This window comes from Lissotriton vulgaris, chromosome 10, assembly GCF_964263255.1.
Source record: "Lissotriton vulgaris chromosome 10, aLisVul1.2, whole genome shotgun sequence".
NCBI classification, from domain to species: Eukaryota; Metazoa; Chordata; class Amphibia; order Caudata; family Salamandridae; genus Lissotriton; species Lissotriton vulgaris.
This window is the reverse complement of record NC_141698.1, coordinates 199,546,786-199,574,161: the sequence shown is the minus strand read 5'-3', so window position 1 is coordinate 199,574,161 and position 27,376 is coordinate 199,546,786. Positions and strand designations below refer to the sequence as shown.

General features: G+C 45.3%; 1 protein-coding gene across 1 annotated transcript in view; it reads left to right on the top strand.

The window, feature by feature from the left end:
• MYD88 (MYD88 innate immune signal transduction adaptor) overlaps positions 1 to 24,959 on the top strand; it is a 59,810-nt gene extending 34,851 nt beyond the window's left edge. The window contains exons 2-6 of the mRNA XM_086940878.1: positions 1,008 to 1,544; positions 6,549 to 6,680; positions 9,579 to 9,759; positions 14,373 to 14,464; positions 24,676 to 24,959. Of these exons, the coding sequence (XP_086797004.1) occupies positions 1,223 to 1,544; positions 6,549 to 6,680; positions 9,579 to 9,759; positions 14,373 to 14,464; positions 24,676 to 24,830 (882 nt within the window). The 5' untranslated portion in view covers positions 1,008 to 1,222 and the 3' untranslated portion in view covers positions 24,831 to 24,959. The remainder of the gene's footprint in view (positions 1 to 1,007; positions 1,545 to 6,548; positions 6,681 to 9,578; positions 9,760 to 14,372; positions 14,465 to 24,675) is intronic.
• The last annotated feature ends 2,417 nt before the right edge of the window (positions 24,960 to 27,376 follow it).

The following is a 27,376-nucleotide window of genomic DNA, read 5'->3' as shown; positions in this document are numbered from 1 at the left end:
CCAGATTCAGTGGGTAACGAGCACGATTTTCTCCAGTTGACTAGTAAGCCTGAGACTCTTCCAAGGTGTGTAAGGAGCTCTTTCGCTCCTACAAAGTCCTTCCTTACAGGGCAGAGGAAGAGCAAAAGATCATTGGTGTACAATGCGAATAGCTGCTGTTCGCCCAGTACAGGCCCTGGAAGGGGAGTCCGAATCTAGCATGACAGGCCAGGGGCTCGATCGCCACAGCAAACGGGAGGGGTGATAAAAAGGCGCCCCGGCCCATCTGATAGTTGTCCGAGATCATACCCCCATCTGCACTCTAGCCTGCTAGACCGTATAGAGCAAGCCAGTTCACGCCACAAGTCCAGGTCCCAGCCCGAACCTTCGCATCACTCTATAAAGATAGGGCCATTCCAGGCTATCAAAGGCCTTCTCAGTATCTACTACAAATATTGCAGCTTCATTCTTATCATACGAGTCATCCTCCAACATACGTAGGGGTCTTTAAATATTAAGGGTCTTTAAATATTAAGGGCCGTGTTGCGGCCGGAAGTAAATCCTGCTTGGTCTCGCTGAGTAAATGTCTCCATATGTGGGAGAAGACGCATGGCCAGAATCTTGCTCAGGATCTTATAATCTAAATTGAGTATTGACAAGCGTCTATAGGCTGTTTTATGAAAGGTCGCTTTGCCAGGTTTTAAGAGGCATGACCAGGGCTTCCCGTGTGGTCGTAGAGAGCCTGTCCGTCTGTCTCTGAGTTGTATAGTAATCGGGGGCCTATCTACTGTACATGTACAGAGTTTAATTCTACAAGCAGGCTGTCTATGCCTGGGTTTTGGTTCCTGGCCATAGATTTAATGTCTGCCCTGACCTCTTGCAGTTCTGAAGCACTTTTACATTTGTATATGTTTTTTCTTTACACCTTGGTGTATGTAATGTAGTCAAAAGACAGATTATTGCTTCTGCATGCAAAAAAAATGTATGTCGACCATAATGTTATTCATTATCTACATCTCTATTTTCAGCCAAGATGACTTCGCTCGCAAAATAATGCCTCTTTGATCAACTTTTAAAACAGAAACTGAAGGCTATGCCGAATTCTTCGGTTTGCCAGCGAGCTGTAAGTTACTTGCTTTCAGGCTTATAGGACTCTGATGCTGATGATCAAGTGACGCATGTGAGAAGGAGCAGCCCTTATTTGCATAGTACTCTTTAGCTCATTGAGCTGGGCAAGGCAGTCATGGCTCAGGCTACCAACCCTGGCCCAGTAACTTGTGATATGGATGCCACTCCACTGATCGCCCTGAATTTTCATGTGAGAAACAAACTGTCCATGTACCTGAACCCTAGGACCATGGTGGCGAGTGACTGGACCCGACTAGCTGAAGAAATGGGCTACAGTTACTTGGAGATCAAGAACTTTGAGGCATCTACCAACCCTACGGCGAAAGTGCTGGAAGACTGGCAAGGAAAGTGCTTTCGTGCTACAGTCGGTGGCCTCTTGGAAATGCTGAAGAGAATTGAAAGGCAAGACATTCTCACCGACCTCAAAGGGAAAATAGGTTTGTGAAAATGTTTGTCAAGTCTGCTTTTTATGCTTATTTCTTGTATTTATTTTATTTAAAACTTGTGTAGCACTTAACTCTGCAGAAAGATGACTGAATTTGCTTGGAAGAATGGAGTTATATATAAAGCATAGTGAATAGAATATGTACAGTAACCACATTAGGCATATTAAGACTGTTATGTCATTCATGAACTGAATGGGAGAAACTTCACATTAGCGTCTTGTGTGGTCAGCCACCTCTCCTACCACACCTCACGCTCGTTGTGGTGCTGTATTTAGTTCCAGTATGCCTGTTATGCAGCCTCTCCCTCACACACACAACACATCTGCAAAGTCCCACAGCTGGCTAAAAATGCTCGAAATTTATAGTCCACTCTTTTAAAATACCACCATTCCTCGAAACAGAAGAACATTTTTTAAATCCCTCCAAACTCCTTCTCGTGCACAATCCGGCATTATGTGTGGATGCTTATCAAAGTGCCCTTAAAAAGTAGAACCCACTCAACACACATGCAGAAGGACACAGATACCACAGAAAAGAGCTTGCACACCACAACCTAGGGAACGTAGCACCACACCATGCCCATTCGTTAGATTTCAGGATGCTTCTCCACAATATGACATGCACTTCAAAGACTGCAGCATTCCAATTGTATCAGGACATATCACATAGCCCATCTGTACCCACATTTGCACACACACCCAGATAGCAACGCAGCAGAGGTATAGTTTGTTCTCCTAGCGCAATGCTTCAGACAGTGGTCAAACAGTCACTTTTGGGATGTTCAAGTATTGGGAGCTGGGGGCGCAAGGATTAGGAGCTAGGGGTGGGGTGCTGATGTAGAGGCAGGTCTTGTGGCCCATGTGCCAGAGAAGCACTTAAACAGCGGCCCCTTCCTTGATCCTGAAGCCTAGGAAGTTGCCTAAAAATGGTGGCCTGTCACCTTCCCCGTTCGCCCTTGACTAGGAGAATACCATAGATATGCTTCTCAGCCTGGCCCATGGGTGGGGAGCAATATCTTATTTCACCCTCTCCATCCTTTCCATAGGGCCGGTAAGCAACTCGCCCCTTCAAAACCACACACCACACTTCACCCCAAGCACCCCTGTGATAAAGACATAGACCGACAGTGTTAAGCACCTGCGAACACCCCTTATACACTCTTGCTCTTTGTTGAGGCAGCACCTGACTTCTCAGTGCTGTCTTATCGCCTCTTCTTCCAAGCATGGGGCAGCAACCTTGATGTCTTCTCACCCTAGACTCCCTCTGATCCTGAAAGAAAATGGCAACAGACTTTTATTCACGGTAAGTTCTCCTCTCCCAACTCCTATTGCAGAGCTCTTAATTGAGTTTAAAAGTAATTAATGTACCCCTTCCAGAGCGATAGTCCTCTTCTGAAACTGGGCACTCTGATGGAATTTCAGAAGGTAGTACGAGGTGTGCTGCCATCAAAATTAAAATTCACAACTAACAAGAATATGCACATACACTGAATAGTATACACTGAAGGGATATTTGTACTCTGTACACTATATCCCTAATGGATGTTTGGGGAACCGCAGTTGAATGAATGAACACATGATCATACATGTATAGGATAGTGTTATTGCCCCTAGAGGATGCCATAGAAGCTGGCACCAAATCAACAACAAAAAACAAGCATTTGCAAAATAATAATTAGCTCTGGCATTCTTTAAAGTTATAGCTGTTGGTGTTGAAAATGACAATGTGTTTTACTTTTGCTGAGTACACAGTTTATTTTAAGAATCTGGAGTACGGATGGGGGAGAATGAGAGAGTCACTGGAGATGAATGTGGGAGAGAGACGCTGAAGGCAGGTGTCGTAAAGCCAAACAAAGGTACAATGGAGACACGAAGTGGAGCAAAACATTGGTCTGAACAATAACTAAAGAGACACTGCATAGAAGAAAAGCTAAGAAGATGGATAAAAGGAGACTGTGGAACGCTATGCTAGAAGGCAGAGAAACTGGGCAATTAAAGACAAATATACCCGCCTCAATAGAAAAGAAATAGGATGTTACGAAAGGAGAACATAGAGGAATAAGAAAGGAGAGAGAAGCTGCAGAGAGCAGGAAAATTGAAAAGAGAGCGAAAGAAAGAAGAACTACAACCACCCTCTGTGGAGATCAAGGAAAGGAAAAGAGACTCAAAACACAGAAGAGCACCATGTGGAACCGTAGTTTGAAATATTCAAATTACGAGCTTTACCTGCAATATAGAAACATTTTGAAATCGTTAGAATACTTAGACAATTAAATTGGAATAACAGGTGCAACAAAAAATATACAATATTACAAGGACTTGCTTCAGTGTGTTTGGAAGTGTCATTCGTAGTGGAAACGTCACATCAAGTGACACTTAAGGTATGGAAATGTCCCACATAGGTGGAACTGATAATTTATAAGCTGTGAATTGGGTTAAAGCCCACGCTCTCCTTCCTAAAATAATGTAAAACCTTAACACAAGTCGCAATGAAAATACATTTATAAGTACAGTGCGTTCCACGGTAGACTAAGCACAACTCCCAGGCCACAGAAAACAATCACGGTAGCTCAAGTAATCATAGCTGGTAGTTATGACCACCAACTAGAGAAACCCACCACAAACAGTGATCTTAAAAAAGCTCCATGCCATGCGACAAAGGCAACAACAGGACCTACACAAACTCAGCCCACACTGCCCGTCTGTTACCATTCGTCTACGAAAAAAAACCCAGATACTTCATCAACTGGAATCTCAAAATGCAGAGCTTCTGCCATATGAGTAACCGTCGTTTCTCCAGTCAGTGTTTGACTGAATATAACTGACGCGCATATGACAAATGTGGACGAGGCTCAAGAGGAGGGAATATTGAGAAAGAAGAGACAAGAAAAAAGTAAGTGGGCGCTGTTGCTAGGGATGCAAAGAATGCGGTCCCAACCTACGGTGTGTAAAAGGTTATGCAGGGAGCAAGCGCGAGATTCCTTTCAAGACTGAACACTTTTCTAATGGTAAATGGGTTTGAACAAATATGGTAGTAAGCGCTATATATATCCAATTATAAGATGGCCACCAGATTCTTCTTGACATTTAAAGCAGCTGGCTCGGCTGAGTCCTTCTTTTATGTCTGACCTCTTGTGCTTCGAGTGAGAGTACAAATACCCAGATAACACCGTTCCCGGGTCTACGTATTTTGTGAAGCAAGCATGAGAATACTGTACTTCTATCAAATAATTTGTGAGACGGCTCTCATAATATTAGTCATGATTGGTTGTAAGTCTTTGGGGCATGACGGAACCGTTCCGTCATGAGCATCGAAGGGGTTAAGATTTATGACTAAAGACAGTCTCCGAATATTGATGACTAAATACAGTTGGAGGGTATGACTGAAGTAAATGCTCTGAGTTTACTGAGGGCATGTCCCTTGCCAAGTGTCCACAGGTCAAAGGCATGGGTAATGGATATAGACCACACACTTCAGGGTGTTTGGGTATTTTAAGGGTTCAGATATAGTTTTGGGTTATGGGGTACAGGGGTAGTTTCAGGGTTTAGGGATAGGTATGGGTTTTGGGGTACAGGGGTATTTTTAGGGTTCAGGGCTAAGTTTGGGTTTGGGGTATAGGGGTATTTTTAGGGTTCAGGGGTAGTTTTGGGGTACAGGGGTATTTTTAGGGTTCAGGGCTAAGTTTGGGTTTTGGGGTATAGGGGTATTTTTAGGGTTCAGGGGTAGGTTTGGGTTTTGGGGTACAGGGGTATTTTTAGGGTTTAGGGATAGGTTTGGGTTTTGGGGTACAGGGTATATTTATAGGGTTAAGATGGGTTAGTGTGTATGGGTGTTGGGGTATTTTAAGGAAAAAGGGTGGGTTATGATTATGGGGTGCAGGGGTATTTAAAGGGAGCAGGGTGGGATTAGCACACAATATGAGACATGGCATGAAGGGTGGAACGTACCACACGCCCCCGCGCTTGTCACGCCCCACAGCACAACGCAGACACGCCCACAAGGGACTACTTTGCTGGCACAGTTCTTTTACCTTATAAATGTATATGGTGGGCGTCTGCATAGCCTATGTTCTTCTGCTGCAACTGACCTTTCCAACGCTGTATTGGGTGTTGTGATTGGTGCTGCTGTTCCTGAGATTACCCGCCTCAAAGGTTTGGGCTCTCTTTTTATTATATTAGTATTGATTAGTATTGATATGCATATGCCTAGAGTGTAACATTTCTGAATATGGGGAGGAAGCCATGAATTACTAGAGGTAAAATCTTGAGTGGATCTGATAAGCCAACCTCTTCCTTATTATGTAAACAGGTAGCATATTACACTCTACACATAGGAATACAGGTATTATGCCATTGTGTTTTTCATATGCATACATCTAATAAAAAGGTTTAACCAAACCAGGATGCAAGAGTTTATGTACATGCACTGAGATAACCTAACCTTGAACATAACAAAAAGTAGATGTTCCAATGTTTATCTCCAAATGTGTATCAAACACTTTTTAAAGGAAATCCTGATTAGGTGTTCCGCCCTTGTGTTTACTCCCAGGGTCTGTTCTCACACTTGAGAATATATTTTCACCATCAAATTTAAGATGTCACCTATGCAAAGTCATATTAACATGCTAGTGTGAGACAGTGTATTCGCTGCACTGTGGTGACAACATGGAATTTTCACTGTAGTCATTAGTGTGTAAAATTATTTTACTAGTACGGTTGCTCTAAATGTGTTATTGGGCCAAATGTAATTTAACTGACATGGCAAAAAATATATATATTTGTCATTTTGCTGCTCAACGTGGATGGCACTATGCTAATCCTATGCTTAAAATCACTGCTATAAAAACAGGCATTTGAGATGAGCAGATTTAGAGTGTGTGGTGTAGTGGAGTGTTCCTTACAAAGGAGCTTCTGTCCACCTAAAGTTTAGGAATTACCCAGAATTCCCTGCTTCCTTTTATGAATATATCTTTTTTTATTCTTCTCTATATTGCAGAAGATGACTGCAAAAAGTATGTCGAGCAGCAACAGAAGCAATACAGCCTTCCTCTGCAGGATCCAGTGGTGGGGAGCAGCTTTCCAAGGTCTCACGAATTGTCTGGCATCACAACCAGAGATGATCCTCTTGGTAAGTATTTTTACTGCTATTTAGTTTTAGGGAAATGCTTTGAACTGCACGCCTTGGAGCAAGAAGTAGTGTCACTTGTTGAACTGCTGAATTTAAGTGTGTATTCCGTGAAATAAAGAACACGTGTACCAAGTTCTACAATGTAATTTTCTGCAAAAACGAAGAGGCAATTTCTGAGTATTGGCTTGTTTGTTGGCAACATAGTTTTTGCCATCGCTTCTTGACTTACTCTTGAATCCGTCTCTGGCTGGGCTTTATTGCAGCGTTCGCATTCTGTAAACTGAAGTGCAAAAAAATTAATACAAGATATAGCCGCCCTCATTGAGGTCCAGTCCGTTGTTCATTGTGCAAGAATTCAACCATAAAATAAATATTAACATGTTCACCTGTTTTATTTGCATACTTTTAATAGTTTCTATATTTTCATGCTCAGTCATTTAATCTGAGTGATACAGATTGTATTGAAGTGGCGATAGTGATCAGTGCACATTACTTTCAGAGTTTTCTTTTACTTTTTTTATTAAGTAAGAGTTTAAGGGGCCTTTTACGATGGCGTGCGGATCGCTCCCGCCGGGCCGGCTGTAGCCACCGCTGGCCCGGCGGGGTCGATCTGCCCACCATGGTCGATCTGCCCACCATCCATGCCTGATTGACCCCCGCCATATTAGTATGGGGGGAGGGGCGGGGGGTCCGCGGCGGACGGATAGACAGGCTGCCGCTTTTCCGCTGGTCGACTCGCCGACCGAGTGGGAAAAGGGGCATATTATGACACCGCCATCCATATTATGATGCAGGCAGAGCGTAGCCTTTCCGTTGCTGTCTTGTAAAGGCAGGCGGTTCCTGCTGTCGGGGCCCGTGCTGGCCCCCAGTGTGTTGGGAGGGTGGGGGGTGTACATGGGGGGGATACCTATGGTACCCCCATCATTTGCATGCACATGGTGGCAGGCACCACGGGGTGCCTGTTACGTTGTGCATGCAAATGCACAACATGCATTTTTCACATTGCAGCGGGTGCTGCTTACAGCACAGCCCGCCGCAATGTAAAAAATGCGGGATGCGACCGCCAGTGTGGCGGGCGCATCCTAATTGGAATGGCGGGATCTCCGCAGCATCGGCGGTCGGTCCCGTGCTCCGATGCGGTGGCGGGTGGAGATAGTCCGCCTGCTAACGTAATAGGCCCCTTCAAGTGTTTTCTAGTCCTCCTCCCCACCCCCTTTCATTTCGATTACACGTCATGCCCCGTGCAGTCTGTTCATGCTAGGCATTCAATTTCAGCATTTGCTTGCTTCCATAATTTTCAAGGTAGCATAAGACTGAATTGCCATGTATTGCTCATTCTGCAAATGTCACGCTTTCTGTTTTTGTTTTTTACTGGGATTAAAGCCAGGAAAGGGCCTAATTTGCAGGCTAAAAGCAGCTTTTGGAAATGTTAAAAATTATCTCGTCACTTCTCCTGTATCCTATAAGTCCCTTGCCAAGGAAATATATGCCCTGCACCAGTGCACTGTCAAGTAGGTTTTCATGAAGTCGGCACCAAAGCTCCCAGTGACATGGTGGACGATATCTCATTAATATTTCATTTTCTTATGCCAAGTTTACGGAATAGAGGTTTCAACCAGAAACATCTTTAATTTGTAAAAACTGGGCATGCGCATATGACATGAGGAAGACTTTCCTTCTTATAGTTGCATAGGTGGCGGTGCTGCTCCACAGTCCCTATTAACAGCTCAAATGTATAACCTTTCAGGTAAATTAAACCCCCTCTCGGCCTCAACTTCTCTTTTTTTAGCGGCCAGTGTAATGTGGCAGGCTACGTACACTGCTTTCACCGTGTCTCGGTACTATGAGTCACATAAATTTGGCTGGTGCTTTTTTAGCCAGTTCTTGTTTGTCGGCCAAATATCAAAGATGTTTGATGCATCCAGGGCTTCCATGGCCTTTCTCAAAAATGGTTCCCACATTAGCTTTCCATCGTGGATACCTCGCTTTGTCCCTTTCTTTCAGGAACCTGGGTGCTGCAGTTCTGAGCTTCACATAGTATCCCAAAAGCCGAGCCTTTAGTTAAAGGGAGAGTTCTTAAAGTAATGTAAAAGTGTATCTCAGACGTTTGTCACATTCTGTTCCCCACCATAATCTTTACCTGCTGCCCTGGCTTCAGTTCCCTATACTGGTCATTGGCGGGCTCATTCCTGGTCCACATTCTGGCCTCTACTGTACTTGCATGGTTTTGCTCCATTTTACCTTTTCCCTCCTGTTGTGGTTCCATATTACCGTTTTTGCCCCTCCTTTTTTTGTTCCATTTTTACCTTTTTCTGTTCCATTTTACCTTTTTCCTTAATCCTTTTTTTGTTCTAGCTCACCTTTTTCCTCCCTCCTGTTATTGTGCCATCTTACCCTTTTCCTCCCAACTTTGATCTCTTGTGTTTGTTGACCAAGATATTGGAAGTGAAATAAGTCCTCCGTCAGAAATTGCCCCGGACTGTATAAATCGCACAGGCATCAGAATCTCCACTTCCTCAACAACTCTGGTTCCTTGTGGTTTAGTATGGGGTTTCAGCAAAGTGAAAGGAGTACCGCGTCAAATGCTGACAAAATATCATAGCCACCTCTTTCCTACTTTCCTCACTCCTTTCACTTCTCTAGGTGTCACTTCCAACTGTCGTAAGGGTAAAATCCATTTGTGTTGTAGCACCCCTTAATTTTCCAAGACTGTGCCCTCTTCCTGCAAGGGTTGCCTGCTGTTGGCTGCTCCCAGTGGTCTCCCACAGAGGAGACTGTGGGCAGGCCTGCCATGCTGTGCGGAGACAGGGAGAAACTTGGTCTTTGTGATAACATGCTACCAGAAGACAGTCTCCTGTTAGCTATGGTAAAACAGCACTAACTCTGCTCTCTTCCCAGGGAACGCACCGGAGCTGTTTGACGCCTTCATCTGCTACTGCCAAAATGACATTGAGTTTGTCCACGAGATGATCAGGCAGCTCGAGCAGACGGATTATAAACTGAAGCTGTGTGTCTTTGATCGAGACGTCCTACCGGGAACCTGCGTGTGGTCCATCACAAGTGAGCTTATAGAGAAAAGGTACCTTTATTCTTCTATTACTCGGGGGCAGCATGTCTTTGAAAACAGCCTTCTGCTTTCACAGGAAGCTCTTGCTGTTACCCATCACCTCACAGCGCCATGTTCAAGAGTCCTTTGCAGAAGTTCCTCACTCAAAAGACCCACATTGATCAATGTTTTGACAAGTTATCCTGATTCTTGTATGCTAATACGCACTACCACTTACGCAATGCATCCATAATCCCTTAACATTACCTGGTGCAAACCACACCATATTTTCAGACACCGAATTTTTCTGCCCAAATAATTGTCTCAAACATTCTAGTTTACACCAGTTTATTTCGTCAATATTGCCAATTGAAAATTAAAAAAAAGACTTTAATATAAAAAAACATAGTTTCGAAATAAAGAACAAGTATCTTCCAAAAAATATGTGCAAATGAGTTCTTGTTTTTCAGAGGGAATATTAAAATAATCTATGACTTTGAAAATAAAAAGGCACATTAACAATTAGTCATATCAAATGTATCTAGAACTGCTGTATTCATTTCCCCCATTTAATGTTTGAATGCTCATTAAAGTTGTTACTGAGCTCTTATATTGCACTCTTACTCGACCAAAGCTGGCACAAGGAAAGATACCTATCAATAATAAGAGGTGTGAGTCTTAATAACAAAAGAAAAACACGAATCGTATGTTTTGATATAAAATGTTTTTAATGCTTTTTACAATCCGCAATTTAAACTTTCATTGTATAGAAAAAAAAATATGAACGTTCTTTCTTCTCCCTCTTTGGCTGAGTGAGTGTCCCTTACAAATAAAGTCACCAGTTCAGAAGATCAATTGAAAATTCCTAAAATACAGCAAGCAATAGCCATTTAGTTCACATATGGTGCCCATTTAGGAGTACATTATTTTTTCAAAGAAATACATGAATACTTAAATATTTTAATTCACAAGCAAATATAAAAAAAAATGGAAGGTTGGAGCTTTTCTACATTCAACTGAGGCCTCCAATTTCAAATTCCTTCACATTTACAGAATATTTAAAAAAATCAGTTTTACATTTTGCTTCTTTATTTATATACTCTTTATTAATTTGTTACTACTATTTAATTTACTTAGTAGCCGCTGACTCTCCGAGTAAGCTTTGCAGCTTGACTACTGCTCCTTAAATTGTATCAGTCGCCAGGCTGAGAGGTTGCCATCTGTGCTGACTTAGATGGCTAAGAACGTCTTGAAGTTTCAGCAGATAAACTGTGGTGATAGGTGGCAAACCTTCAGTTTTGGCTTTTGTGGATCTTTCTGCACCGGTAACCAGAGCAAGAAAACTTGAGGTCTGGTTTATACCAAACTTGAGGTTTGAGACACATATCTAGAAGGTTTTGTCCTTCAGCTTTCTGCTTCTCCACACTGAGGAAAGATCTTGCCTTATAGCCCATAGATGCAGTGTGCCCTGCTAATTGGGTCTTTAATATTAGCTCACCTGTGCCTGATTCCTTGGTTACCACGATATACATTTTAAGAAACTGCAGTATCAAAAGTACGTGTAGTTTATCTCATCTGTGGTCTTCAGAAATTGGACGGTGTCGGAGGCTTTATGATTATTACTCTGCTTCGTTCCCTCCAGCCCCCCAACCAGAGTTTGTCTTTCTGACATCTATGCCTGTGCTCTCACAGGACGGAACGCTTTGCCATCGTAGACAAATGTCCTATTATACACTCTTCAGAAAACTCCTTATATTTTTTTTCCTAACCAGTTTTTGTGGGTCCACGTATAACATACAGTCTATCATCCTGACAAAAGAGTTTCTCTTAGACATCATCTGTCCCTGTGGACAGGATCTTCTCAATTTTCCCCAGTTGTCTTCCTTTCATCTTTCTTTCACAACTAGATCTTGTTTTGTCTACAAAAGTACAGATTTAATTAACACATGTTTTCTTAGTTGTGGCTGTGGTGTGCTACGTTGAACAATATTGCTTCCACTCATTTTTGGAAGTTTTTTTACAGTTCTTTTTTTAAAGTTTAACGCCAGAAAGGTAGGAACGTTAAAAAAAAATTCTTAAAAAATTATTCATATGATAAACCCAGAAAAAGTCATCTACTTTTTTGCAAAAGGAAACTCGCTGAAAAACCTACTGGTAGCATTAGCTTATTTTGGTAGTAAAAAAGTTTCAGCTCGAAAATTCTTCCTTTTGCGTTTTTGTTTGCAGGAATTTTGTCTGAAGACAGCAGTATGTGAATGCTACTCTCCACAAGGAGATTTTATAATTTCACAAAGCACTAGACATTTAATGGCTGTTAATTATGACCTATTTTTAATATTTTTAAGTCCTTGCATATGCATCAAAGCTAGTTACTAAAGAGTCCTTAATTTCTCCCTGTACATTCTTAAAAACATGTTTATTTCATTGTAGTAACTGCTAAGAGGCAAAAAAACTCTTTGAGCTAGCCATATTGGATGATGCATGGAATTTGTTAAAAATTCATTTGTGAGAACTGAAATAAACGTAGCACACAAAGAAAAGCATGTGACATATGAGGGGAGCTATTTTGTTGTCCAAGGTTTATAATACAATAAAAAAATTATACAGGTTAGAAATATACAGAAAGTAACACTTGTATTCATATTTATTTATCAGGTGTAACTTATACCCTACAGATCTAGTTTCAAGGCACAGTAAAACGAGTGTTAGAAGTGGAAGTGATCGAGAAAATGGCAGTTTATTAGAAGGGTTATTCAGAAAGGATGAAAAAATAACAAGATTTTGCCAAATAAGAAAGATATGTAAATAAATCATCCCACATGACAAATTCAGTATGGTCCAGTAGTGTATATGACTACTGTGATTAATTCGGAGACAGAACGGTATTATGCAAAACGTTTGATTTCAACTTGGTATTCAAGATATTGAGGTACAGAGTTACATTTTTCAGTGGTATTTGAGGTAAAGAGTGCCACCTTTCAGTGCCTGTGGTAGTGTCCGAAGCTTTTACTATTCCAATTGCTTGAGAAGAGGTTAGGGGTTTTGCTAGAGATCAGATTTCTGGTCGAGTTTTTGGCAGTAAACTATTTTGTGAGATAATTGGGTGAGTTAATGTGAGAGACGTGAGAGAGTTAATGTACAGATGAGGCGAAACGTGTTTTATTTGTTGGAAAATGGGTAAGCCTTTTTTGTTTGTATTGATTGTCGATTTAAGTTGCATGATCGCCATTTTAAATGGCTGGCCGATTCTGAACATCTCGGCTGTGGCCCTTGTTACAAATGGGCCTTTTAACAGACGTTACCAGAACCAATGCAATGATAAGATTTATGTTTTTTCACACACTAAATTTGGCTCCTGAAATCCAGCGAAATCTCTTTCTGAAACTCAGAGTGAAAACATGCAGGAATCTGCATGGAAACCGAATCCTGTAAGTGTTCCCCAAAACAAATAATTCCTATTATTTACGCACCCCTAAAATTACTAGGACCCCTGGTAACAGTAATTCCAGGGAAGGAACTTAATGGGGAATTTAACAGGCCGCTCATGATGATATTTCTAAGATCACAAAAGAATCCGAGTTTGATAAACAACCAGTGGCGTTTTCAAACCCTTAGTTCATTTACCTGTGGTTCAAATATTGCAGCAATTACTGAATCAGGACACAATAAGTTATATCAATTCAATACCATATTTTAAATATCATGAATGACAACTTACGAGGTGTGTTCAGAGTTTCTGTTAACTTGTTGTACACGGACTTCATGAAATTGCATACCTATTTTTTGGGAAATCGTGACAAACTTTGGGAGTTATTGGCTTCCACAGAGAATAGTGAAGGTCACAAATTGAGTCAGGTGCCAGCTCAAATCCCTTTGCCTTCTATTTTAATTTCTGAAAGCGAAGTGTAAGGCAGAGTACCCTATACTTTTTTTGTATGAGTCCAAATCTAAACCAGGAATCGAGAGAGGGACTCCTGAAAATCATACAAATGGTATTACAGCTGGACGTCACCCAATAAAGCATACTTCTGAGCCTTCATAGTTTGAAGATTTATATTAAACCAATGTAATATCTGAAGCAATCAAGTTCTCTCTGAGTGTTTGTAGGATGCAAGCAGAGATTTCACTGGTGATTTCAAAAAGAAAAATGATAATCTTGATAAGATCCAAAAATTATTTTAATTATTAGACCAACTGAGCCCACTCAGTCTGGTTTTGATAAAATTCCTGCCCCCTGGGTCTCACAAAGTTATAGGGCAAGTTTAGTTGAAAGAATTGATAAAATATATTTTAGCATTTATTCTACTTCTAACAGACATGCTCCTCTTGTTCCCGTCTGCCAAGACTTCACTAGGTCTGGATTGGGGCAACAGTCATAAAATGTAAAACATTAACTGCAAAAAAATGTGTGTCCTCTAAAAATGTTTCCTTTTAGTGTAGGTTTCAGCTCATTACCGTTGTGCGTTTTTAGATATGATAGCATAAGGGACATACCTTTAAAACGTTTGGCCCAAATACCAAGCAAAGACTTGACAAATCCTCACTTAAGGGCTTAAGGCTAGTGGCACAGTTTTCTTCTGTGTGAATAATTGTGAATCTGTATTTGTGTGGCCCTGCATCATATCTAATACTTCTTTTCATTCTAGGTGTAAGAAGATGGTGGTTGTCATTTCAGATGATTATTTGGCCAGCAGTGAATGTGATTTCCAGACCAAATTTGCTCTTGGCCTATGCCCAGGTAAGATAAAACACAAACCAGTGTGTAGGTTATGAAATTACTAAAAAGAGGCACCCACAAGAAGTTTGACTTAACACAGAAAAACAAAATCAAGATCTGAAAGAAACAGGTTAGTGTTAGATTCGTTACCTTAGAATATCCCCAGGCGTCGCACTGGATCCGGAAAGTTTGTCAGCAGTACCCCTGCGCGTCTGTAGGCGTCGGCGGCGGCTCCGCATCCGGCGGCGTGATCGCCGGGATGACGTCGTTGGGAGAACTTGGACGCCGCCCTCACGCGCTGACGTCAGTTCTTCTTTTTTCCGCTTCAGCAACCGCAGATCCGGGAAGAGCAGTACTTCTAGTCATTTTTTGACTAACTTTTTTGATCTGTTTTGGATCTCTTTTTGAGTCAACTTCGACTCCTGGTGCCGTAGGGATGCCTGGCTTCAAGCCGTGCGACGCCCGTCATCGCCTGATGTTGGTGACCGACCCCCACCGTCGATGTCTCTAATGCCTCAGGGCCGACCACGACGTCAAGTCGTGCGCCGACTGCCGGGGCTTGACCTCGAAAGCTAGGCGGGAGCGGTCCCGCAAGCTTCTTGAGCTCCGGCAGTCTGCTCCGCACCGCTCAAGGTCCCGGTCGAGGAGGAAGTAGAGGGACCGGTCGCGAAGCCACATTCGCTGCTGCTCGTCGAGCCATCACCACTCGTTGGGCTCCAAGTCCTCCAGTAAGTCGAGGCACTCTAAAAAGAAGTCGAAGAGGCGACATTGATCTTCCGATTCCCCTCGCCGATTGTGCGACACGGCTGAGGTTTCGGGCGACACCGCCCGTGCGGCTCCGCCGGAGCCGTGGGCGTCATATTTGGCCCCATACCCTCCGGTTCCTGGGCTGCATGCGACACCGGAGGAGATATGTAATTTCCTCCGGGCCATGAGGACTTACTTCCCTCCGTCGAGGCCAGTTGGTGCGCCTTCAGGCCCTGTGGACCCGACTAGGGGCCCTGGCGGCTTCAGCCCCAGCGCCTTCGGGTGCTTCGGCTCCGGTGCCATTGTCGACTTCGGTCCCGACGCCGCAGGGCCCCAAGAGATCCAGGCCTGGATCCCGGTCGATGCCAGTTGACCTCACGACTCCTCCGCTGGCGCCGACCCCGATGGTGTCACTCCCGGTGCCGTCTTCAGTTTCAGTCCGGGTCCGGCGCCGCTCGGCTCAGTCTCCGGCGTCGGTGGATGATCAATTCACCTATGACCCGGCTCCGTCATTTCTGCCTGTTTATCAGGACACGGGTGAAGGGGAGGACAGGGAGGGGTCTGAGGAACCTCTGGCGCAGCAGTGACAGTTAAGTCAGGGCTGGGCAGATGAGTTGGGGGAGACCAGTGCTCTGGACACATCGCCTGACACTGGATTCATCTCTCCTCCCCCCATGGCTACGGAGGAGGGTGCCACTTATGGTGTGGTGTTGCACAGGTCAGCCAAGGCCTCGGCTCTTGAGCTCCCTGCTGCAGCCGTGAGGACTAATCTCCTCACTGAGGTGCTTCAGCCGCCAGTAAGCTCTTTGGAGCCTCTGCTGCTGTTTAATGAAGCCCTCACGGACGTTCTGATGGGCACTTGGTCCAAGCTCTCCACAGTGCCCCCTGTGGATAGGAACGTGGCCCGACGCCGGCTCCGGGCGACCCCCACTTTCTGTCCGTTCACCCCACCCCTGAGAGCCTGGTGATCCAGGCCTCTACATCCCAGTCCGCATTCCCGACTGCTCCTCCGGAACCGGAATCCAAAAGGTTTGATCAGTTTGGGAAGAAACTGTTCTCCGCATTGAGTTTGGGGTTGTGGTCTATCAACACTGCTTGCCTTTTGGGCCGTGACACCCACTCTTTGTGGGACACGGTTGCGGACGTGCTGCCCCAGTGTCCGGAAGAGGCCCAGGCACGGCTCGCCCAGGCACTTGCCGAGGGGCGGGATGCAGCACGCTACTCCATCAGATGTGGACTTCATACCACTGACTTCAGGGGATGTCCAGGCCACGCTCATGGACATGCCCTTTGATGGCCGCCGCCTTTTTCGTGTCAAAGCAGACAGTGCGCTGGAGCGTTTCAAGGACTCCAGGGTAACGGCCAAGTCCTTGGGCCTGTCGGGTCAGCGCCAGCAGACTTCTGCTTTTCGCCCCTTTCGTGGCTAAGGAAGGGGCGCCCCCACGCGTTCGTACAGGCCGCAGAATCCGCCTCAATGCGGACGTGGTAACCGCCGTGAGTTGCCGGGGGACAACGGCAAGGTCAGTCCACAGCATCTGGCTCAAAGCCTTCCTTGTCCGAGCTTTCAGGCAAATTCGACGCCAGTGGGGGTCTGCCATCACCTCCTCCACTGGCGCTCCATCACCTCGGACAGGTGGGTGCTACAAATCGTCCGAAGGGGCTACTCCCTCCCCTTCGAGGCGACCCCTCCAGCCATGCCACCGAGTACCACCACATTTCGGGGGATTACTTGCAACTTCTGCAGGAGGAAGTTATTGCCCTCTTGGCCAAGGGGGCCATCAAGCGCGTGCCTGGGCCAGAAGTAGGACGTGGTTGCTACTCTCACTACTTTCTGGTACTCAAGAAGGGCAAAGGGGGCCTACGCCCTATCTTGGACCTCCGGGGCATCAACGGCTTCCTCCGGAAGGAGAAGTTCAAGATGCTGACTTTGGCTCAGGTCCTTGTTGCCCTAGACCCCGGAGACTGGATGGTAGCGTTGGACTTGCAGGACGTATATTTCCACATCCCCGTCCTTTCGGCCCACCGGCGCTACCTACGGCTCACGGTAGGCCACGAGCACTTTAAATTTACCGTGCTCCCCTTCGGCCTTACCAGTGCCCCTCGGGTGTTCACGAAAGTGATGGCGATGGTCGCAGCTCATCTGCGCAGATCAGGGATTTCAGTCTTCCCCTATCTCGACGACTGGTTGTTGAAGGCGGGCTCGCCCCAGACAGTCTTCTCCCACCTCCAGAATACGGCCGACCTCCTGCACTTGCTGGGGTTCTCCATCAATGTGCCGAAGTCACACCTGTGCCCCTCTCAGAATCTTCTTTTAATCGGAGCAGTTTTGGACTCGACGTAGTTTCGGGTTTATCCTCCCGAACAGCGGGTTCGGGATATTCAGGCTCTGATTCTGATCTTTCAGTCTTTATCCCGACTTTCGGTCAGGTTGACGCTGCGGCTCCTGGGGCTGATGGCCTCCTGCATCCTACTGGTGCATCACGCCAGGTGGTAGATGCAGGCTCTGCAGTGGGACCTGAAGTTTCAGTGAGCACAGCATCAGGGCAACCTGTCCGACCACGTCCTGATCTCGGAGGGCACTGCGAGTCAGTTGCAGTGGTGGCTCACGAACCGCGATTAGGTCAGCGGCAGATCCCTCTCCCTACCCCAACCGGAGCATGTAGTAGTGACTGATGCGTCCATCCTGGGATGGGGGGGCCACATGGGAGAGGCAGAGATCAGAGGCCTCTGGTCTCCGGCGGAGTCCCGGCTCCATATTAACCTTCTGGAGCTCTGGGCGATCCGACTTGCACTGAAGGCATTCCTTCCCTCTGTCCGGGGAAGTGTAGTGCAGGTGTTCACGCACAACACCACCATCATGTGGTACTGCAACAAACAGTGCGGGGTGGGGTTGTGGACCCTTTGTCAGGAGGCTCTGCGCCTCTGGACATGGCTGGGACACTTAGGCATCACCCTGGTGGTTCAACACCTGGCAGGTTCCCTGAACGCCAGGGCGGACGAACTTAGCCACCGGTGCATGATGATCACGAATTGCGTCTGAACTCGGACGTGGCACAAGGTCTCTTACAGCAGTGGGGAGAGCCTTGGTTAGATCTATTCCGCACCGGAGAGAACGCACAATGTCATCAGTTCTGCCCTTTGGGATTTCCAAGGCGGCACTCGCTCAGAGACGCTTATCGTCGCGAGTGGAGCTGCAGTCTGTTGTACACCTTTCCGCCTATACCACTTCTGCCCAGAGCGCTGAAGAAGATCAGGCGAGACCGGGCCCAAGTCATCCTTGTGGCTCCGGACTGGGCACGAAGATACTGGTATCCCAAGCTACTCAGCATGTCAGTCGATCCCCCCAATTCGTCTGCTCTTCAGTAGGACCTTCTGTCGCAGGGGACGGTCTTCCACCCAAACCTGTCCAGTCTCCACCTACATGCGTGGAGAATGAGCGGCGACAGTTGAGGCCATTTGACATGCCTCCTGAAGTCTGTGATGTGATTCTGACAGCCAGGCGTCCCTCCACAAAAACGGTATGCGCCTGCAGGTGGAACAAATTTATGGCATGGTGCACAGCAAAGGCTGTGGATCCACTTTCTGCCCCCCCCTTTCAGAGGTTCTCCTCTTCCTTCTTTCTCTTGCCCAGCAGGGCTCTGCTCTGGGCACTATCAAAGGTTATCCCTGTCATTTCAGCCTTCTTAAGGCTTCCTGATCAGCCTTCTCTTTTCAAGTCCCCTGTTGTAAATAGATTCTTGAAAGGCATCACACACATGTTTCCTCCTGTTCCCTTCGTGATGCCTCAGTGGGACTTGAACCTTATACTGACTTATCTGATGTGCGCTCCCTTTGAGCCACTTCATAACTGTCCTCTTCGTCTTTTGACTCTTAAAACTGCATTCCTGGTGGCCATCACCTCTGCCAGGAGAGTGATTGAGCTCCAGGCTTCTAAGCCTCCTTTCCTCTCTGTCCATCCGGACAAGGTTGTTCTGAGGACTCGTCCTTCTTTCCTGCCCAAGGTGGTTACAGCCTTTCATATCGGGCAGTCCATCACCTTGCCCACCTTCTTTCCGCCTCCGCATCCCTCGAAAGAGGAAGAGAGGCTCCACCGTCTGGACCCAAAACGTGTGCTCTCCTTCTATCTAGACCGCACACGCCAGTTCCAGGTGGACAACCAGCTCTTTGTTGGTTACGTGGGCGCTAAGAAGGGCCGGGCGGTGCACAAGCGAACCATCTCTCAAGTGAGTCGTTTTGTGCATCAAGGTCTGTTACTCCTTTGCGAAAAAGAAGCCTCCTGTGGGGCTGCGTGCCAATTCCACTCAGGCCACGGCGGTTACTACTGCCCAGGGTCAGGGAGTTCCTTTGCAGGACATCTGTCAGGCAGCTACGTGGGCCTCGCGGCACATGTTTGCTAAGCACTACTGCCTGGACAGCCAAGTCCGTTCTCTAGGACTTTCTGGTGTGATCTTGGTTCGCAGACCCACCACCGGGGTTGGTATTGCTGGGGCATCTATTCTAAGGTAAGGAATCTAACACCAACCTGTTTCTTTCAGATGCACAAGTTACTTACCTTCGGTAACGATATACCTGTAAGAAACAGTAGTTGGTGTTAGATTCCTTACCGCCCCACCCATCCTCCCTGTTCTGCGAACCAATATCTAGGGTTAAGGTATCTCCCTTTGAGGGCCCTAGTTTCATGGCACCAGTGTCAGTTTCTTGCATGGCTCTGCTTTCCTGGCGCGGAAAGCTATGTACAGAACTGACATCAGCGCGCGAGGGCGGCGTCTAAGTACTCAGTCATCCCGCGTCCGTCGTCGGCGATCACAACGCCGACGATGGACGCGGAGCCGCAGAAGACGCCTACCAACGCGCAGGGGTACTGCTGACAAACTTTCCGGATCCAGTCTGATGCCTGGAGATATTCTAAGGTAAGGAATCTAACACAAACTACTGTTTCTTACAGATATATCGTTACCGAAGGTAAATAACTTGTGCTTTAAGAGAGAACTAGGTTTGAAAGTCATGTTGAAAAGAAAATGATGCAAACATTGTCTTCACTAGGGTTTGAAGTATTAAGTTAGAACAATTGATAAGCTTTTATAAATGAAAAAAATTAACTAGTTGGTAGTGTAAGGGTTCTTTATGGGTAGACTTTTTCGGAAGAACATCAGCTTGTGTGAGGAACTATCCTTTTATTTATTGGCCAAGAAAACACTAGAGCAACAAATGGCTTAATTGGTGCTTGAGTCCTTCTAAGCATATTGTTCCTCTACCGTTAGTCATGCATTGTGGTAAGAGGAAATCTAGGTTAATCTGAACATACACTAGGGTATTTGTAAGAGTGTACAACTGAAAATACCAATAACGTAATTTGTAAACACAAATGAAAATGAAAATCTTTTCCATACATTGAATACCAGGTGTGACTAAATAAAGAAACAGTAGACTTGGTGGCTAAAAAACTGGGAAAGGACACCATATTCAACTAAATGAAGGATAGACTAAAACTGCCAATAAAAAACGTTTAATATTTTAAAATTCTTTTTGGAGTAAGTCACAGATCAGTACTTTCTTTATCTGATCAGTGCATTCTTGACAGCTACTGTCCACATTGTCTTGCTGAAGGCAGCAAGCAAATGACTTAGAGGTTAAAACATAAAATAATAGTAACAATTTCTCAGCTTTTGACTTTGAAAATATGTTTCTTAAAGATAAATATGGGAATGAGTAAGCTCACAAAGAAGTGAGCTGTACCAATAAATGGAAACAGTGTAGCCTTTCCTGTTTAAAAGATTCCAGGCTAGTGAGGCAAGAGACCCAATTATATTGACTTAGCCATTTCTGAATTTAATCATTTATCCACAGAGGCTCTAGATTCTAAATCTGGAAAAAAAACACTCCAATACTCTTCACCTTGCTTGGAAAAAGCATAACTATCTCTAAAAAGCCTGGATCAAAGATCACGAGGAGCATACCTGGTGAACTTTGAATGCTCTTCACCCAGTCCAGGGCATTTTAGCATAAGTCAAAGAACTTTCTAACCCCAAGTGTGAGGCTCACAGTCTTGATTTTTCCATCAAGGTGACTTCTTTTTAGACACAATTGAAAAGACTAGAGGTAGCTTTCATTTGACTGATGGACAAAGTGATTTCCACTGCTGTGTTCTTTTCGTACTAAATGATTCAGATCTGAAGTGAGATGCTTTGATCAGTTGGAACATGTCATGCCATCACTGGTTGAGGAACAATTAAAGAAACGTCACTCTGGCTCACGTTTAGATCTTTGAAAAGCAAATAAGATTTCATGAGACCGTGTTAGTATTGATTTTTTTTAATCAGTTTTTTAAATCTGTTGCTGAAGAAAGATATTGTTCTGTTAAGCTGGGAAAGATAAGTTATTCCATTGTTAAAAAAAATGGAGCAGCTGATTCTACCTTAATGACCAATTACTGCCTTGGAAATAGAAACTAAAGAGAATTATAGTAGCAAAAAAAACATCAGATCATCCTTCTGTGTCATGAATTGCCAGAGTATATCTTAGTAGAATGTGTAGCACTCGCCTTCTGTAGCCTTCTATTTTTTCCAGGAGGGCTACCCAATCAAAATATATTTTAAATGACATTGCTAACACAGGAGGGTTGCAGTTGAGAATTTCAGTGTAACACAAACATCCCTGAAGTTGCAGTGCTTCAGTTAATTAAAATGAGCTATTGCAGAATGAAACTGATTTAAATATTGTATTATCATATAACTAACATTGCTATACAATTAGGGTGTTTATTTCACATCAGAATATGCTAGAAACCCTTCAAATCCCAATACTTCTAAGCAAAAAAGCCCAATACAAAGTTATGTTTTCCATGTTTGGATTAAACTGGAAATTCTTATGTGAGGGAAAATCTCAGTAGCTCAGGGCAACTTATCTCCATATCTTAGGTATAATATTTTTAACTGCATCTGGGAGAGACATTACAGACTAACACTGGGCAGCTAGCTAGCCACCTTTTCTGCTACAATTTAAATGTAACCTAAAATACTCCTTACTAATCAATATTTTGGTCGTTTCTTGTGACAAACCTCACCATAATAATAATCTGTTTATATTGTTGATTTTTGCTGCGATCTGAATGCAATGCACCCTTTATCTAGAGTCACATAGTCTAGACTTAAAACTCATGTTTACATAGGTTTTCATGAGCCCATGATTGACTTTTGGATTCAGTGGTAGGATTGTGAAACCACTCATGCAAACCGGTTTGTAGCAGATGGATTTGACAGCATGAAATCTGGGAATGTTGAAGTTTATGTACACTCTAAGTTCTTTGAGCAGATACTCCTATAGTGTGAAGATCCTTTTCGTCCTTGCTTAAACAATATAACAACGCAGTTATTTCGCAGCCCCAGGATGTTCATTAGGGTTCGTCAAAGATCCAGGTCTTGAGGTACTTCATGAACTTGGAGAGTGTTGGTGTCTGCCGGAGGTGGAGTGGTAGGATGTTCCATGCCTTAGCTCAGAGGAGGGAGAAGGACCGTCCTTCTGTTCTGCTTCTGCTGATGCGCCGCACTGTAGCTAGGGAGAGCTGAGCTGAGCAGAGGGATCTCTGGGGTGCGTGGAACGAGAGGCGATGGTTCAGGTAGGCCGGCCCGGTGTTTTGAAGGGCTTTGTGGGGATGGGTGAGAAGCTTGAAGGGGATTATCTTTTCGATGGGGAGCCAATGTAGTGTCCGCAAGTGTTCGGTGATGTGGCAGTGGCGGGGTAGGTTGAGGGCAAGTCTGGCGGAGGAGTCCTGGACATTCTTGCGTTGGTGGGTGAGGTTTTGGTTTATCCCGGCATAGGGTGCGTTGCTGTAGTCTAGTCTGCTGCTGATGAGGGCGTGGTGACGGTTTTCCTGTTCTCAAGAGGAATCCAGATGAAGGTCTTTCATAGGAGATGGAGGATGAGGAAACCGGCGGAGGTGACTGCATTTATTTGGCGGTTAATTTTGAGTTTGGAGTCCAGGATGATTCCGAAGTTTCATTTCATGCAACATCCTGGCATATACAATTGTTATGGATGCAGTGAGGGAACAATCTGGGTGTTAGCCAAAAAAATTGCTCGCAGGAGTCCCCCTTTGTAACTACACAAGCCCTTAATCTATAGTTAAACTTCCCCCAGTAGGCGCACCCTTATTAAATGGGAGAACTCTCCACTGCCGGAGCACACCCATGTGGATGTCCCTTATTCTTCTCTGCATTACAAATGGAGACCCCACTAGCACATTACACTGTCAGGTGCTCGCTTGGAATGCTTGACTATTTACTCAGTTATTAGGGCCAGAATTTCCTGGAATGCTTATTTGCATACAGCAGTGCATTTTGGATGGGATTTTCGTTTTCCAGTTGCCAATTTGCTTAACCAAACTCTGGGACCAGAAAAGAGCTATTGGCAATGCACATAATACTGGTCTAAGGATGGTCCAAGTGCCACTGTGCAACTCACAGGACTTTCCCTAAGTATGGGACAAGTTGTTCTTGAAGGGGGTTGCGCTTACGTGCAATCTGCAGCAATGTCAGATTTTTTCAAAAAAAGCAGTAGGCTTATTAGAGAACAGGCTAACCCAGGTTGCAAGGGCCTTGTCTCTGCCACCTCGCCAACCAAACTACACCCCAGTAATATCCTCTTACTTATTGGTAACCTTAAATGCTCATTCAGGCTTTCTTGAATATTGTCATTCAGCTCTTTTTCCGCTTGGCCACAACTCTCACTGTCTTCTGCTTGGTACCTCCGAGAAGTGAATTGCCTGCCTCCTGTGTGATTACTGGCCTCAAACATTCAGAGTCCGATGAGGAAAGTTGATGAGATGGTAGTGAAGAATTATCTTAGATGGACCAATTGTATTATAGCGTTTTTGCAAAAATAAATATAACTGTAACCAAGTAACATGGGGCCCGTGTCCCTAACCAAAGACTTTGATTCACCATCATAACGGTGATAGAGAAAGTGCCATAATACACTCTTAAAACTCATTGACTTGACCGGTCTGACCCCTTAGGCCATGATTTCAGGTTGGGAAGGTTGAGGTGGGGTATGTTTGATATCCAGTAAATATCCATTTCCAGGGGTGAGGTATTTATTTACGAGGTGTGGTAATTGCCTCCCACGGAGAATTTTCAGCTTGGAAATTCGGCGTAACATGCAGAATTGTAATCGGGGAATTAGTGTCTCAAAAGTCAAGGATATGTTTTTTGGGGGCAGGGAGCTCATTAAACCCCATTTCTGGAACTGATGTTGCCTTCATGACAATTGAGACTAGGGATGGCAGCTGTAATGTCTGCTAATACCTGGTTACCCTTCATTGATGCACATGCCATAATAATTAGTGTGCCACAGATGTTATTCGAGGAAGTGCTATTATCAGACTGTGTAACTTATTTTTCATTGCTAGAAATCACACCTTTGGAATATTATGGCCTAGGTAATGTGGTCTGTTCTAATGCAAATGTGTCTCCACCTTTACCATGCAGGTGCCCGCGAGAAACGCCTTATTCCAGTCAAGTATAAGCTCATGAAGAAGGAATTTCCAAGCATCCTGCGGTTCATCACTGTGTGCGACTACACCAACCACTGCACCCAAGGCTGGTTTTGGAATAGATTGGCCAAAGCTCTCTCGAATATGTGAACGAAAAGAGGAACACACCATAGGACCCCATCCATTCAGTGCATTCCAGTATATGAACATTTAAGAAACGATTCTGTAAATGGTTATTTTGTATCTGACTTGTAATAAATACACAATTCTTTATACATAGTTACAAGTAGCATGAATTTTATTGTGTATCAACACTGTGTTGTGTTATACTATACAGGCACTGTAAGTGCCTGAACTGGCGTCAGAAGCATTAACAACAGACCTGGCTCTGCCATAAAAAAAAATGTTTAAATTGATACACAGTTCGGCCACAAACCTGTATGTGGTGATCATAAAGTACTTTAGCGCATTCCATTAGTAAGTCTCCACATTACAACCACTTCTCAGCATGAATTGGTCCCACAACCAGTGACAATGGTCATGTAAAGCAACTTCAAATGTACTCTAGAATACCATCTAAATCTAAATCGATACTTGTATAGCGCACTACTCACCCGCAAGGGTCTCAAGGCGCTTGTACGAATACCGCTGTGGAACCCATCCTGGCTTTCCCTGTGAGGCGCCACTCCTGGGCACCCCCAAGGTGGAGGCCAGGCATCCTTAGTGTTGTGGGGGCCGTTGTGGAGATTAAGCAAGCTATTGCCCAGAGTTGCAGAGTGGGACTCCATGATTGGAATAGGCACCGAGGTGAGAATTATCAGGTCTGTGGAATTTTGAGCCCAAGACCCGCTGAGGCGGGGAATTGAACCCTGGTCCCGGGCTAGACCTCTGCATCAAGGTCTGCCGTTCTAACTATTGAGCCACACTTCTCCACTGCACAATGAGCATTTCCTGCGTGATATCCTTATATTATTGATGAAGTGTCCCCACAATCCCCACCTAGCATTTAGTACTAATTATTATGCATATTTAACTCCAGCAGAGGTGACCGCCAGGGGAAATCACGTTGTTTTTGCTTGTGGTACTGTAGAGCGTGGAAGACTGGTTACGTGTGTGAGCTCCTATAAAGATAACCATTTCAGCACATCATGTGTGAGAGAACAGCGTGTCACAGTAGAATGAGGAATGTAGATTTTCATCGCTGGTGGTGGCATTCCCATACAGCTATCAGGAAGGCTCATGAGCTGCAGCCACTGACTCGAATGTGGGCTCCTGGCGGTGGTATCCCCCAGGCACCTTCGAGTGAATGGTGAATTCCAGGCCCTAGGAGGCGGAGTTATAAGTACCGCTAGGGCTCTCTGGTTTAATTGCGTCATTCGGACGCTGTGGTCCTGCAGGATTAGGGCTATTTGTATTGCTTGTCCCTAGCCAGTTGGGCTCATAGTGGTGGGTGGGGTATAAAGCTGAGGCAGTCTGAGAGGCCCTCGGGCGGTTTTGTGAAGCAGGCAGGTAGGATTTAATTCAACCCGGCGTGCTTTTGCAGGCCTGGGTGAGTATGGAGCTCCAAGACGTGCTGAGGCCAGTGGAGTTGCGGTGGTGGTCTTACCGTGCTCCCTGCCACAACAAAAAAATAAATGCCAAGGTGCTTGTTGACAAGGGGAGGGAAGCGTGCAGACGCCAGTGGGCTCATATGAAGCAGATGCATTGTATTACTCACGCTTGAGAAGCCGGCTTCAACTGGAGGGAGAGGAGGCAGGACCGCGTCCATACACACGCATCAGGAGCCAAGAGCCTGACAATTGAAAGGCAGCCCAGGGTAATCTTTAGTGGCGCTTGGTAAGAACGCACAGTACACAGTGTTGGCACCGAATGCGAGCTGCGCTGTATCTAATGCAGGCCAGCAGGGGACAGCAGAGTGCTCACATGTGCTGTTTAGTGAGAGCCCTCAGTTTAAAAATGTACCTATTTTCAGACTCCATTGCAATGTAGGGATGCTCAAGCGGAGGATGGTGCTGATTTAGAGGGAGCACTTTCAGCAGTTATACATGTTCTTCAAAGAGGAATTTTATGATAAATACAATTCAGGCAGGTTTGTTGGCAGGTCAGCCGAGGGTTGCAGGTAGTAATGAGGGCATTGATATGCAGAATGTAAAGAAGAATATTCTTCAAGAGTGTCAAGATGGCGGTCGTACTCTGAGAGTGCATCGGACCTCATCATCAGCTCGATTGTACAGGCACATCTTGGAGTGCCTGTACAAAGCTCCGGTGCTTCCTGTGCCACAGGGCACCAAAAGTCCCAAGCGACTGCCTTGAATGAGCAAGGGGACCCGGGCACAAGAAGGCAGTGCCCGTGCTGTGTTGAGCTCCAGCGCAGGAGAGGCAAGAGTATGGTCGGCTGAAAGTTAGTGGGAACTCGCTGTCTGACTGGACCCCCCTCCCTGCCGTCTGCGGTATCATGGCTGCTACCCATCGCAGCTCTGACCCTTGTGCCAGTGAAAATCAATTTGTAATAGGCTGCTGGCATAGGAGCGGGGCAGGAGCAGAGGACTGCTCTGGACGGTAGCTGACTGGGAGAGGACATGGTTGATGAACAGTACCCTCCCTCGAGGATGCCGGGAGGCCCCTCGCGGTGCAACAGGCCGACACGGCCCAGGCAAGAGCTGGGTGAGTGGAGGGGCCCCAACCCAACTAAGCCA